A 15,606-nucleotide genomic window follows, 5' to 3' on the forward strand; every position below is an offset into this window, starting at 1 on the left:
GCCCACCAACAAACATTGCCAGTGGACATACATTTTTTAATTAATAGTCAGAAACAACCCCAAATTCCTTAAATCACCATAGCCAATAAAATCTTAATGAATTTTGCAACATATAGGATTTTTTTATTCTACCTCAATAATTACAGTGAAAAATATTGCTTCAATATTTTAAATAAATTAATATTATTACTCCATATCACCAAAGAAGGAATAAAGAATGAGACATCTGAAGCCTTGCTCAGCTCCGCACTACTGCCAGATACCTGTTTAAAGAGTTTGCGCAACAGGCCTTGTCCTTGATCATCAGGGATCCGCCTCTCAGGGATCCATCCCTTGCATCCATCCCTTGGCCAGTCTCTTTAGTTCTGCCACATACTTGAGTTGGTGGTAGAGAGAGCAGAACACAGGCACTGCTGCTTCCAGAGATAAGCTTTAGGGCTTCTGCCCAAGTCAGGTTCAGTATCCATCACATAGAAACAATAGCCACTAAGAAAAACCAGAATCAGCTAGCAGCCACCTTGGAAATACTCAACTAGAAGAAACCTAGAGGGTCTAGAAGCTCTATTAGGAAAATACTATGTGATATAATCATAAGAATAAAATATGAGAAAAATGTCATGTTCTACTTTATGCTTAAAAAATATAAATCGATTCATTAGATGGTCATGTTTTGAGAATTGAGAGTGACCACAGATGTGCCTCCTCAGAGTAGCTGAGGTTGTTACATTCCAAATGCAACTGATAGTTATTTTTCGGCCTTCAACATTTTATTAACACAGATCTTGGTTAACAAAGGGATTAGCAACATCTTTCTCGATTTGACTGTGAAATGTCGTATGAGGAGTTTCCCCTTCACTACAACCAATTAAGTACTTAGCCAGTCAATTACTTTATTCTGAAACAGGGTTCCCTGTAGGCCATGCTGACCTCATGAATGGCCCTGGTGTCCCATCTCTGCCTTCCTAGTGATTGGATCCCAGGCATGCACCCTCATATGAGGAGCACAGGGTGCTAGGGACCCAACCCAGGGCATTGGTGTGTTAAGTGAACACCATGTGCTGAGATACATCTGAAAACCAGCACAGATACGTTAGGTGGTGGTTATTCTGTATTGCTTTGTACACACCCACATTTTTTGACCATGCATGTTAGGATAAAGGCTACAATGAGTCCAGAAAATACACCATGGAAGTCAGTAACTCGTGGTTGAGTTGAGAATAAGATCACTCCCATCTCCTTCAACAGTGGGTCTTGTGAGGCACTATATATTGTTCAGCAAAAAAGAAAGTGGGGTAGAGCATTCCTCTTGCTGTTACTTTAAACAGTTGAAAGGATGCCAGTCAAATAAACTGTTATTCAGCTGAGAGTGCCAATTTATTTCTTTCCATACACATCTGAGCTATTTGTTTGGTTTTACTGGAAGCTCCTGAAGTAGGCTAGCATGAAGGAAAGTCATCCCCACCCCCATCAAGTCTCATTTCACCTCTGGGCTCTGCCCGAGATTTAGATCTAGATTTAGATGCTTGAAGTCACTCCCTCCTCTCCTGGGTCTGCTCCCAGAGATCTCACAGGTTAATGCATTTGAGCAACTCCAGCCCAAACTAGAGTGGTTTCAGAGCACAATCAGAAACCGCATTCATCTTCTCTCATGAGGATGAGTTTTATCTCACCAGAGTTCCCGAAGGCTCTTGAGTTGTGTGTTTTCTGCCCTGATAGGGTGCCTTCTTGTGATCCACTCTCAATGGTACTTCCAAATTTCTCATGTGTGCTCCTAAGGGCACCAACATCGTTTCAGAAATGACTCTGGGAGTGTTTCTGAGCTTCTGCAGTCTTCTCTGTGGGGACACTCAGCAGAGCTCCTTCAAGAACAGGAGCCAGGCTGGGTTCTGAGATGGTAACAATACTCTTGTTTGCATTGTCAGAGTTCTTTGACTTCTAAAAAACTATACATAGCTGTCATTGTTGGACGTTAGTATTTCAGAAAAAACATGTTTCTGAGTTAAAAAAAATCGCCTTTGGTGTGGTAACCATAACTAGGAATATTCTTTCTGAATTAAAGTATTAATGTGATGAAAAATAGTTGTGAAATAAAATTTTGAAAGTAGGATAATAACTTTCAGCTAGATGAGCAATGTACAATCCAGCTCCTCTGAGGAGGCACTTCCTGTGGTCACTCTCAATTCTCAAAACTTGATGATCTAATGAATCTTTTGTATGGTCTAAGCACAGAGTAGAACCCGGCAGTTAAACCATTGACCAAAGCAATGCAACAAAATCAAAAGATTCTTTCGGTCAATATTTTAGTATTAATTTCTGCAGAATGAAAAAGTGAAGTACTATGACTGTAATATCTTTCCAGACTACTGGATTAAGATTATGCTCATGATAAAATGAAAGCTTCTGAAATGGTAGCTTGGTGGCAAGGTTGGGTATCAGCAGCGTTTGGTCATTTTGTGACTTTGGGTTTTGGTGTTCCCTTGATCCAGAACAAGTTTATGGCTATTCAAAGCAGACATTTTGAGAATATTTTCTTTAATCTCCTATTTCAGTCATGGACTAATGAAATGCTACTTAAAAGAAAAGTGATCATGTGTTAAGATCACTAATTGATTCACTTGGAGGACCTGCTAGGACTGCTGTGACTTTATGCCTCCTTTCCCATGGCTGGGGCATTTTCCACATATAAATTTAAGTTTACATTGTCTTAAAATAGGAAAAATGGGGCAAAATTATCTGGCAAGAATCTATAAACCATCTGTTCCATGCCTTAGAAAGAGGGAGTTTCATTAGTCTATAAAATTTGTCCCCCGACCCTACTACAATGGAACACAGATGTCTTTTGTTGGAAAGGAAAGTCTACTAAATAGTTTGAATAGACTTTCTTGGTCAGGAATGAGTCTGGTGGTGCATTTCTTCCAGTTAGCTTAATCCCAAACCCCACATCCTGTGCCAGAAAAATGAGAGAGCCATTCCTATATTCTTCTCATACACTTGCCAATCCTAAGACTGCTGATCTTGTTACTTTTTACTAAGATGAAAATAACTGGCCAGTCCCTTAGTATTTAAACCAGATCTGTGCCTCTGGGCTCTGCAGGAATCAGGACTTCACCTTGGTGACTTCAGATTTCTTGATGACTCCAGTAGGACCCTTATTGAGGTTTAGAAAAGGAAACCCCCTTCCCCAAAAGTTCTAACACCCTGTTCTTGGAAAGAAGGAGACACATTAATTTTTGACGAGTAAGTATATAAAGAGGTATAGACATTATCACTGAGCTGGGCACAGTGGTCCATGCCTCTAATCCCAGCACTCAGAGAGGCAGAAGTAGATGGATCTCTGTGAATTCAAGGCCAGCCTGGTCTACAAAACAAGTCCAGGACAGCCAAGGATACACAGAGAAACCCTATCTCAACCCCTCGCCCCTGAAAAAGAAAAAAAAACCAAAAAGTTATCACTCCTACTGAGCTAGCCCTTTGAAGAACAGAAAGGTGTATTTGGTGATTAAATTGGCTTACAGGTACAAGTCTCCAGCCTTGGTGGTGGGTTTTGATGTGCAGCCTGCTGACACCTCCAGACTGGCAGGAAGCCAATGAATCGTAGTCAAGCATGCATTCTGGTACTGGCTGACTCTACCTTTGGCAGCTTAAAGAATTCAAAAACAATGTAGGCAGAAATGCAGACTCAGAGCTGAGTTTGTCAGTGGCATAGCTAATTTTCTCAGGAAAGAAGAATCTCCAAGGAAACATTTTCCATGTGTGAGTCTGTTACCAGTTTCATGCGAAGCTGGCCTGTATGTTTTGTGTTGGACAGAAGCTGAGCCTGTTGCTACTCTGATAGCGTATTTGCTGCTGCTCTATATTTTAAGACAAAGTATATGCAGCCTTCATCCACCTGTTGTTGAAATATAATAGTTTCTAGTCTACCTAATTTACATTTCCAAATATTATGTTCTCATTTATAATTGATAGGGAGTTGGCTGTGAACACAGTGTCTCAGATCTCTCCAGACTCACAGCCAGGCTTATATTATTCTCTTGAGAACATTCAACACAGGCTAGCTTCACATCTCGATGGAGCTAAGAATTCAAGAAGTCTAGAGCAGGTAACAGGGTTGCCTTGTAAGACTCTCTGGCCTGTTAGTATGAAAGCTGAGGTTGTTGTCAGTCAGATGTGTTTTCTACCATGGTAGAATCCATAGTGCACCCTGTGTCTCAAAATAATGCACAAATAGCTACACATAGAAACATGAAATGTGGTGGCTAGATCTTTATAGCAAGTGTTTGCTCATTATGGAACTAAAGTTACTTCAGAGATTAGAGGGTATTGTAGCATTGTAAGATGTTGGCCCTGGATTCTTACATGAGCGTTGCAGCTCTCAAAAGGTACCTGATACACAGAACCCTTTCTGACTATCCAAAGTATTATGAAAGGAAGAAAGAGAAAGAGGAAAGAAAGAAAGAAATGAAAAGAGAGAGAAAGAAAGAAAGAAGACAGAGGCAGATTAGATATCATGTGTTTTCTTTATGACTAAAAAGTCCCAACTTAGCAGTCATGCTGAATGTCTAGGATTGAGTTGGAGAACAAAGCCATTAGTGTGAACGAAGTAGCTTGGGGCATGGAAGGGGGAGATTTCTCCCTAGAGGTGTAAACTGAGTCAAGCCTGATCATCTTAACCACCTCCTTTCATCTTTCATCTGAGGGGGAAGAGTGGGTAATGAGCCAGGAGGGCCGGAACTAAACCAACTGAAGCGCCTCTGTCAGAATCAAACATCACCAGGAGGAAAACTGTCTCCCTAGATATTTGCACTGCACGGTGTGCAGTGAGAGCTGTCAAGTAGCAGGCCACTGCGGGAGGATATAAGCAAGGTTTTACACTAGCTGTTGAATTGACACAGCACTCAACCAAAAGTTAGAAGCGTGGGGTCAGCATTTATTCTCTGCTCATAGACTATAGCGTATGTTATCTAATAACTCCCCATTTTGTTTCTCTCACCTTTCTGGTTACAGGGTGCTTCCAACTAGTCTAAACTGGTCACAAACTTAACGTCTTCTTGCTTCTGCCTCCGGAGTGCCGGGGTCACAGGTGTGCCCTGCCACACTTGGTGCACAACAACCTTTTAATCACCAAGTGGTGTTTTCTCTCCTTTATAATAAATCATCACCTGATCCAAAAGTGCAGGCAGGCTGACAACAAGAAGTCTTTGTTTGAGATTCTCTCCTGTCTCGGTCTTCTGCAGACTTTGTCTTTCTGCTAATGAAAGTGTACGCCGTGGTTATTTCCTAAATTTCTCACAGCTGTCAAGTTCCAGAATTATCTTTGGTGTCCTCCACTAAGCACAGTTGATACGGACCTATAAAACTTAGTATATCTTTACGTTCTAGTTAAGGAAAGCCAGATGGTGGGACACACAAGGATCACAGACACTGGCACGTTTTTTCTTGCCCATCCCCTCTCCTTCTCCTTCTGTAAGTCTCTTCAACACGTAGAGTTTACAGATCTTTTAGGCATTGTTGTTCTGAATTTTTCTTGTTTCCTCTCCCAGTAATAACACCTGTGCTTTTACTGTGGTATTCCTAAGGGCTTGGCTGATAATATTGTGTAACCGCATGCATTGCTCTGGCTTCATAGGAAATGTACAACTCACACTGAGTCTCTTCTCTATAGAAGCAGTTGCTCGTTTTTTTTTGTTTTTTTTTTTGTTTTTTTAAATTTTAGGGTTCTGTTGTTTTAATTTTGATATCAAACCTCTGGTCTAATCTCTGACATTGCCAAGCTTATATTCTGATTATTGAAAACACATCAATTCTGTTAAAGAAAAAATTTCCATATAAATTCCCTGTGGGTGCTTATGCTGCTGAGACAGTAGTGTGTTACTGAGCATCTTCACATCATACACCTCCATGCATGTGAGCTTACACACACACACACCGCGACCGCATGTGCTTCTACCCTGCTCCAAGGATGTTAATTCACGAAGCTCCGTTTCAGTTTTGGAGTCTATCCCATTCTAAAAAGGCAGTAGCTTGTGGCACTCATATCCAAAATCCTGTATGGCTGTTACATTGTTATAACACATGCATGCATAACAGTCTCATGCTTTTGAAAGGTATGGTGTGGAGCCTCCTGGTCTGATAAAGCTGGAAAAAGAAATTGAACAAGAAGAGACACTTTCTGCCCCATCCCCTTCGCCTTCTGCTTCATCAAAGTCTTCAGGAAAGAAGAGTACTGGGAACCTACTGGATGATGCAGTGAGTGAAGTTTGTTTGTTTGTTTGCTTGCTTGCTTGTTTGTTTTTGGTTTTTTGGGGGGTTTTTTTTGAAGACAGGATTTCTCTGTGTAGCCTTGGCTGTCCTGGACTTGCTTTGTAGACCAGACTGGCCTCGAACTCCCCGAGTTCTGGGATTACAGGCACACACTGCCATCCCCTGCTAAGTTTACAAGTCTTAGCAGCAGTTTTTCTGCCAATTATAAAACCTACTCTGCCTTCTCAGATCATTCTGACCTCACTGCGTTTCAGCTCCTTTGAATTCATTTTAACCTAAATGAAAAAACTGTGTGCTCCTTCAGCTCCTCCTGAAAGTCAAAACTGAACCAGTAATGTAAAATAAAGTGCTGCTTAATCCCATTGGGCTGTGTCTGGACATCTAGGTAATGAGTCAACTCCTTGAAAATGGTTTTTGAAAACACTTAAGCCTCCTTGTTATTAGCTCCCGATTCCTCGTTTCGTGGATACGAATCTTGAGGGCTGTTGAGAAAGGGGGCAAAGCATTTGGCAGAAAATGTGATTGTACATTATTGACTGCCTAGTACTGGCCAGTGTTGGCCATTTTGCTTTTTTGAGAGATGTTATATCTCAAAGGGAGGTTGCTTGCAGGAGAATGGAAATTGGAAGTTTTATGATGCTAAAAGGAGAGGAGCTTGGGTTTCAGCAGGTATTTTTCTAACTCTTGGGTTTGTCTCCTCTGCAGTACTCTAGGCACAGGCTTTAGTGACCACAACACACTTCAGAGACATCATCATTATAAGGAAAAGCAGTTTCTAGGCATATTAAACAACCCCTGCTTATGGGAGTGGTGTGCTGGACAATTATTCCCATGTACTAGCATGCTAATATCTTAAATGCATGAAGACGTTACTGAACAAGAAAAACCATGAGTCGTCTTGATGTCACTTATGCAAAACTTGTATTTATGGGTTACAATCACCTGCAAGCTTATGGAACATGACAGTGCTAGAGTCATAAGACTGAGGTATGTCTTGCCAGAGTGAGCAAAGTCCTTGGAGGACAGGCAGCAACCTTGATGCTTTCTGTTGGTAGAATGCAGGCCTGCCAGGACTGCAGGCCTTCCTCGCTAGGGTCTGAGCTAGAAAGAGTGAGAGAGTGCCTGATGGCTGCTTTTAGATGGAAAAAAAGAGACACGTACCCATCTTTTGCTTTTCTGCATGACAAATTTTAAAAGGCAGAAACTTAACAACTGCCTGAGCAGCTGTGAGACACAAAGGCAGCAAACTTAATCTTGTCCCACGAAAGCATCCCATACAATATGTTTTAATATGCTTTCTTGTTGATAGCCACACACTCCACTCAGAATACACAATTAGTCCGGGAGCTTCCATGCCATAAGAAGGTATTTTGGAATTCCTTTAGGATCGAGCACAGGTCTTGCTTCTCATAAGGCTTAGTTTTCCGACTTTGCAAAGCAATTGGGTGACATTACAATATAACAAAGGCATGCTGTGTTTATGTTGAGAGTAATTTTTCCATGGTGTTTTATGCTTTTTCTTCGGTCTCAGCACGAGTTTGGCTTTCTTCTTCCAGTGTGTCTCTCTGGGCTGCTACACATACTCTTGTTCTTTCCCCTCTGAGCTATGACATCTACTTACATTATTTCCCCCTATACTGTGGTGTCAGGACTGAGGAGTGTCTGGCCAGTATTCCATTGACTTCCTGACTGCCCAGCCAGGAGAACCACACAGCTCTTATTATGAGGTCCAGGCCTATTACTACCATAGATTTCTTTCATCACTAGATTCTTGAAGTTCCTTTGTGCAGCTGTTCCTTACACCCACTGTGCTCTGACAGAATGCAAGCTGGAGTCAGGTAGAATGAATAGGATTCTCTAGGATTTACCTGAAGCCCTGCCCCATGGATACCACAGTGTGTTTTCCAACTCTTTTGTCCTTTGTTCCACCTCTCTCATGTTGAGGTACATGGTGTTAGTTCCTCAACACACTTCTTGATACTTTTAAATGCACATTTCCATATGTTTTAGTCTTTTTAATATTTACTTTATGTTACCTCTATAAAAGATTGTATGTGCACATGTGTATTTATGCACAAAGAGGCCAGAGACCCACATTGATTCTTCTTTTTATCTCATCATCATCATCGTCATTATTATTATTTTAATGTAGGGTCTCTTACTAAACCTGAATTTCACTGTTTTAGGCCAACTACCTGGCCAAAGAGCTACAAGGATCCTCCTGTTTCCATTCCCCCAGTGTTGGGGTTACAGACATGTGCTGGCTTTTTTTTTGACATGGCTATTGAGGATCCAAATAAAGATTTTTATTATTTTCATGGCAAGCATGAGCCATTTCCTCACCTTACACATGCAGTTTTTCTTGTCATTTCTCACTCTAGATACATTTTACAGTTTACTTGTTGTTGCCTAGAGTATTTTTAAGTATGCAATGAAGCAGTTGGGAATGACGCCTAAATGTGCGTTGCTCTCAAGGTGCAGTCTAATTCCCACAGTCAAGTATGGTACTTTATTAGTCTACCTCTACCCAGCTCCCTGCTAGAGAAGCTCAGTGTGAGAAGTCTCCTTGTTGTCCTCTGCATTCGATCATTTCTTCTGAGACGTGTGTTTGTGCTCTGCTGTCATATTGTAATGAAAGACGTGCTGCCATTTGAACCCGTGTATCAGAACCAGGGAGAAGGAGCAAGGATGCTCCCACTTCCTCAGCAGCCTGTCTCATGGCTAGCCATTCTTCATCTTTGGGAAGGTGAAAAATACAAGAGAACTCCAAGGTGTAGAATAACTCCGATAAGGATTAGATGCTATTTTATGAATATTCTAACTCAGAACAACAACAACCAGTCATATAGAGACCCAAGACAGGAGAACCCTCAAGCTGTGACTCAAAGGTCTGTTCTTCCAGCTCAAAGCTATGTGGGCACTTAGGAGAATATAACTATTGGTTTAATGGAGGAATGTGCATTAGTGGACACATAATGTGCAAAGTGGACACAACTGCCTCTTACCAGTGAGAACTCTTGTATCTTGTAAATCATAAGACTATCATTTCTCAAGGAATGCTTAAAAGAAACACTCCCAGCACAATGCCTGTGGAGAAGGATTAGGTTAGAATGGGAAATGTGAAGTATTGCTTTCTCTGCCTGGCATTAAGAAAGCTTGCCAATATCACACAGGCTTTACTGAGCTTGCTCAAAAGATCTAGTTGATCTGGAATTTCTCAAATATACTGGAACATTGGCCTTTCTTACCGTCTCCTTCATTCTTCAGTCTTGTAAACTGAATTGAAGTTTTTGATGGTTTTTCACTGAATTGATGGTTTTTCACTGAAGTATTTTATCTCAGAGACAGTAGGGCAGAAAGAAAAGTAATTTAAACCTCATTAATGCTTTAAATCAGACCCCAGGTATCTAAGGTAGAAAGGAAATAATTACCATCACAGCCACTTTGAGGCATACCAGGTACACATAGCCATTTGGAAGTGAACTTGACGTAACCCAATAGATGTACTGGGAAAAAAAGGTGAATAGAGAAAGGTGATTCTCTACGTTTCTCTGTGAAATTAGCACTGGGTTATTTTCTACAAAGTTATTGTATGCTACACCCAAAGGGAAAGAAAGATGAGGATATGGAAGAGTAAAGGAAGGAAGCAAAGGAAACAGACACAGAGAAGACTGCAAAAGAAAGGGAAGTCTGTGCCAAGATGATCATGTTCCAGCAAACAACTTCAGAAAGAGCCAGGACTGGAGCCACCTTTGTTTGCTCACATTTTCTTGTCTGATTCTTAGGGAACCGCAGGGAAATAGGTGACCTTTTATGTGGACAATAAAGCCCCCCTTCCTTAATCAAGATCTCACAGAGGAAACACAGTGGTGTCTATTCAGATTGCTTTATTCCCCATGTCCTGGTGGAGCGATTCAGCCATGATAGGTGGCGAGGTCAGCCCGGGGGCTCCTCTTGGAGTTCTGTTGTGTTGAGCTTGCTCTCACGAGGTGTTGAATAAAGTTCTAAGAAATGGCTCTTGCCGTCTCCTTTTTTTTTTTTTTTTTTTTTTTTTTCATCTACTTCCTCAGTCTGGGGATGAGAGATAGTATAATTTTGAGTAACCAGGTCCCTCTTGAAATCTCATTTCATCCCCAAACTGGCCCAATTCCTAGCCAAGAACAGAGCACCTGGCAGACAGAATTACCTCATAGTAATGTGAGAAGCAGGGCTGTCATCATTCACTGTTAACTCAACAATGTGTTTCCACTGCCCCTAGTCTGGCCTTTTCTCTTCTATTTTTGCTTCACACACACACACACACACATGCGCGCGCGCCATCATTAGTATGATTATGGATGTGTCCAGAGAGCATTTGTTAAACTATTTTCTGCTCACTTAGGGTGTTAGCTTTATATCTTTATATTTTTTATATTTTATATTTATATTTATATTTTATATATTTATATTTATATATTTATATTTTATATTTTTTATATCTTTATATTTATATTTTATTCTTGGATTCCTCCATTATTCCTGGCTTTCATTTTGCTGCCTTTAGCTTTCATACTTCTGGAACTTTCCATGTTCTAGCAAAAACATTGTATAACTCTTTATAACCAAAATTAAGGAAGTTCATAAATTACTTTCTCAATGGTTTTTGCTTGGTAGAAGAGTGAATTCCAGACATTGTATCATTAAAAATAATGTTTGAGTTGTGGCTCAGGGTTGAGAGTGCTTACTGGTCAAGCATAAAGACCTGAGTTTAGGTCCTAATGCCCTCATACAAGCCAGATCTGGTCACACCTATGCCTGTAACCTCAATGCTATGAGCAATAGAGACAAGAGGATCTCTGGGGCTTGCTGGTCACTAGAATAGCTCCAGGTTCAGTGAGAGACTCAGCCTCAAGGGAATTAGGCAGAGAGAGAGAGAGAGAGAGAGAGAGAGAGAGAGAGAGAGAGAGAGAGAGAGAGACAGACAGACAGACAGAGACAGAGAGAAAGAAGAGATCACCTAGTGCCCTCCTGCACATACGTGCACACACACACACTCCATGAACATATGTGTGCAATACTATACACTGAAATACATATGAACAAAAAACACACAGTAAATGAGTAAGTAAATAAATAACGGCTGTGTTTCTTGATAGCCAACTATAAGTACCACAGCTTTCATACCTACTGAGTTAATCTTATCTATACAAGATGGTGGTGGCTAACAGCTTATTAGTTCAAGAAAATTACAAGGAAGTATTTGATGTTGAAAATATGAAATACATAAATGTTGAAAATATGAAATATATAAATGTTGAAGTTAGTCTGAATTGTCTGAAAAAAACTTTCTCATTGAAAAACATTCTATATTTACGGGTTATAAAAACAGATACATTTTCTAGAGCTATTCTTAAGATTTATAGTATTTATAGTATTCATGTCTACCTATGAGAACCCCAAAAGAATGTTAATCAGAGTCGTGTTTTAATTATTCATTTTAAGTGAGAGCAAATACTTTATATGATACCTAAGATGGGGTAAACTGTGAATGAGTCTGAATAATCTGTTGGTAAAATTTCAGGGGAAAACCTTAGAGTTTCAAACAAGAAAAAAAGAGTTTCCTTTTTAAAAAAATGTTCTTCATTTATTTCAAAATTAAGTAGATTAGTATAGTGGGATTGTATTGAAGAAACATTCTGTGTCATATGCGTTTGCCATAGCTTTCAGTGTGGTTAGCCTATGCTTGTTTTGTTTTACCTTTTTACACCTTTATTGTATGGTCCCCACACATACTGTCTTTCTGACTCTCCAGCTTGTGGCTGCTACCATGCCAACTGATCTCATCCTCCCTCCTCCTCAGTGTCATCATCAGCTGCATGCTCAGAGCCTTGCTTCTGACATAGAGCAAATCTAAATAATCAACAGTTCAGCTATGATTAAGCCCTGGAGAAAAATCACATGCAGCTTTATTGGAGGCAATGAACGTGCTGCTCTATTTCAGGTGAAAAGAATCTCTGAAGATCCTCCCTGCAAGTGCCCGACCAAGTTCTGTGTGGAACGGCTCTCCCAAGGTCGATACCGAGTTGGTGAGAAGATCCTCTTCATCAGGGTAAAGTCCTTTTTCTCCTTCTCATGTACGTGAGCATTCCCTGAACCTGAGTCAGAGACAATGTCAAGGGAAGCGTGGCTTCTGACCAGAGAGGGACGCCCTTTGGTGTCACTGAGGCTGCAGGGTGTGAACCTGTGCAGAGTGGTAGACATACTTTTGTGGTACTGGAGGTGGGGTGAGTAGAGCGTGTCCTTATACACACAGCTGTATCAGCTCCCATGGGAAAGGGAAGCCATTTATTTGCATCTCCTGTATTCATTTCGTTTCAGTAGAATTGAGTGGAAAATGTGCCCTTCTAGGACCTTCCATGTATCACAGCGTGGAAGGAAATCATCATCCTGTTGCTTCCAGGCACCTTTGCAGATTGCTTCAGTGTGGGGTTTGCACAAGTCTGGATTAGGGACCAGTGTGATGAGATTGAAAACTCTGTCTAGAGAGCAGGGATAAAGCACACTTACGAGGAGGTTTGCTTTGCGTTCTGTGGTCCTGGGTTCGATCCCCAACACCAAAACCCCACAAACATCCCCTCACTACCGTTTCCTGGCTTAACAGTGATGGACAGTTCCCACCTAGTTTTCTGAGTTAGAAAAGACAGAATGGCCCTGACTTAAACCATCAGTGTCCTCAGGGGCTGACAGGAACTCTGTGAGACTGACCTTGAAGCCTTTTACTCAGAATCTGACTTGGTAACAGTCGAGAGAGTTTAGTTTCTCTAAGCAAGTTATGATATTTCCTAAGGCCAAAAATTATTTTAAAAATGAAAACATAACTATGTACAACCCCCAGAAAGCTTTGTCTGAGAAAAGTACTTTTATTCTGTGTCCTTTTGGGCTCTACTTGCTCCTCATTTGAGCATGTTGAAGGCATCTTGTTGGTCGTGTTGTAGAACTGAAGCGTCAGGTAAGAGCGAGGGACACCGAGCCCTCTGAGATGGGCTGGAGATGACCCATAGGAAACTTGTCAGTGGAAATTTTTATTTGTTTCAACTTATAACTAGAACATATTAACACCATGGGCCTCCTTAAGAATCTGCAACATGGACAAATAAATGTTTACCTTAGTTTGATCTGAAACCCTATCAATCATTTTTACCTAATTTCTGCTCAATGTTTACTTGATGTAAACACACCCAGATAATTATAGCTATTCTGCTTGGGAATGACAGACATGCGATATAAAAACAGAGCAGCATTAGAGGCTTGTGAATCGCCCTGGGCCCAGGGCCTCACAAGGGGAGGCAGGCGCCCAGGTTGCTATTATTGCCTTGCTCTTTGTTGTAAAGAAAACATTTTTAAAGCTCTGCTGCCTGCTTTCACACCACCACATTAAATAATGACGGATTAGAGTCTCTGCGGATACATTAACATTTTACCAAGCTAATTGCTCAGTTGAGAATATGAGACCCCCAGAGCCCACAGTCAAAGCAAGGGGCCTTATGAAACAGCCTTTTATTTTTGTAATAGAGATGTAATAATATGGACGCTGTTTCCTCAGATATCACCTAGGGTCTAGAGACAGAAGAATCCAGTATGCTTACTTTATTGTGTCTGATTTTCATGTTCATTTGCCAAAGATTTCAATATCCATGTTTATGACAGGGGTAAAGAGTTTATAGTAGTTATTAGGGGCTTGTTTTTGATGGTCCATTTTCTTTTCAGGAAATGTTTTCTTTCTGCTAATTTTATTCTATCGTTTATAGGAGAATTAGGCTTTTATTGTGAGTGAAATCATCATGTCCCTGAGCGATAGTGTTTTCACTTAGTATCACATACGCAGGCAAGCCTGTAAAATCATGAGCTATACTGAGGTCACTCACTGACTGCCATCAAGGTGTAGCATCAGTCTTTTGGGACATACATACAGCAGTTTTTAGTGAGATTTAACTATAATTCTTGCACTTTTACATAGTTTTACTCTTTTATAGAAATTTTCATGTGAAAGTTGATTTTTAAAGAAAGTACAGATTTAAGGAAATCTGTAGAACTGCTTAAGCTGTAAAACAAATTTATTTGTTCACAAAGCTACATGTCATGAAAACGTCATAGATTTTTTGTATTATACATTTATTTTATTATTATATTTATTTTTTACATATACATTTATATTAATATACATAAATAAAATAAATTACATACAGCAAGAATAACCGCAAAACAGTCTGAAATTATATAAATGTTACATTCATAGTGATTTGGCTGTTTGTATTTGGCAAACTTGAAGAAAACATCTTTCCTATCTTGGTGAGTCTAAAATTCTGAATGTAAATCAATATCTATCATATCTCATCTCTATCAACTTAAAAAATCTATCTAGACTTAAAACCATCTTAACCCCTAAACAGCTTAGCTTAATTGTAAGACTAAACTATCTGGTGTTCAACCCCATCATAGACTTGAGAAGGAATAAAACTTAGTTACTTGAGTGAATTGGAAGTGCAAGTTAGCAGCGTCCACGATGAAAAAAATGACAGAGACAATTTGCTGCCTGAACAGTCACCCAAGGCTTTCTATAATGTTGGAGAGTCTTCTTCTACCTTCTGACAGATATTTTTAATAATATTTTTTATTCTTAAGAATTTCATTTATATATTATATTTTCATCATAATCACTCTACTTTCTTTTTGAACTATCCCCAGTTCCTCCCTCCCAATTTTATGTTTTGATTTTAATAACTGATTGAGTCAGATTTATGTTGCCTGTGGAGCTATCAGTGGAGCATGGTCAACCTACCAAGAGCCATTTACCTGGCAATAACTGAGTCTCTCTCCCCAAGTATGCATCAGCTTCCACTAGCTCCCAGCCCCCTCCCTCACCCCTGCTGGATTCTTGACTGGCTTCCCTTGTGCTTGTAGTTGAGTGCATGTTGTGAGGTCATGAGTGCTGTGGCCATGAGGTGCCCAACAGACACCATTGCACAGCAGTCTTCCAATCTTTCTACACCCTCTTCCATGATGCCTCCTGAGATTTGGGATCAGGGTTGTGATCTAGGACCTACTACAGTCAAGCAGTCCACAGATGTTACTTCTCTGCACAGGGCCAATTGCCTCTGCAGTGACTGCCACCCACTGCACAGAGAAGCTTTTGAAGACATATATTTGTCCTGTGAGTCTTTGTCCACCCAGATAGAGTAATAGGAATCAGAGACAACTTCTTCTTGTCCTTACTAGAGACTTATTAACTGAAATTGAGGTACACCATATGCATCCTTATTGTACATTTCTCTATTTTCTCCCCATGTTGGATCAGTAGACTAAATA

General features: G+C 40.4%; 1 protein-coding gene across 3 annotated transcripts in view; it reads left to right on the forward strand.

Moving 5' to 3' along the window:
- Positions 1–15,606, forward strand: part of Gas2 (growth arrest specific 2) — a 130,807-nt gene that overhangs the window by 66,934 nt on the left and 48,267 nt on the right. For all 3 annotated transcript variants that reach the window (XM_051148620.1, XM_051148621.1, XM_051148622.1), the window contains 2 exons: positions 6,105–6,246; positions 12,242–12,349. In XM_051148620.1, coding sequence (XP_051004577.1) covers positions 6,105–6,246; positions 12,242–12,349 — 250 coding nt within the window. The remainder of the gene's footprint in view (positions 1–6,104; positions 6,247–12,241; positions 12,350–15,606) is intronic.

This window comes from Acomys russatus, chromosome 7 (genome assembly GCF_903995435.1).
Source record: "Acomys russatus chromosome 7, mAcoRus1.1, whole genome shotgun sequence".
Classification (NCBI taxonomy): Eukaryota; Metazoa; Chordata; class Mammalia; order Rodentia; family Muridae; genus Acomys; species Acomys russatus.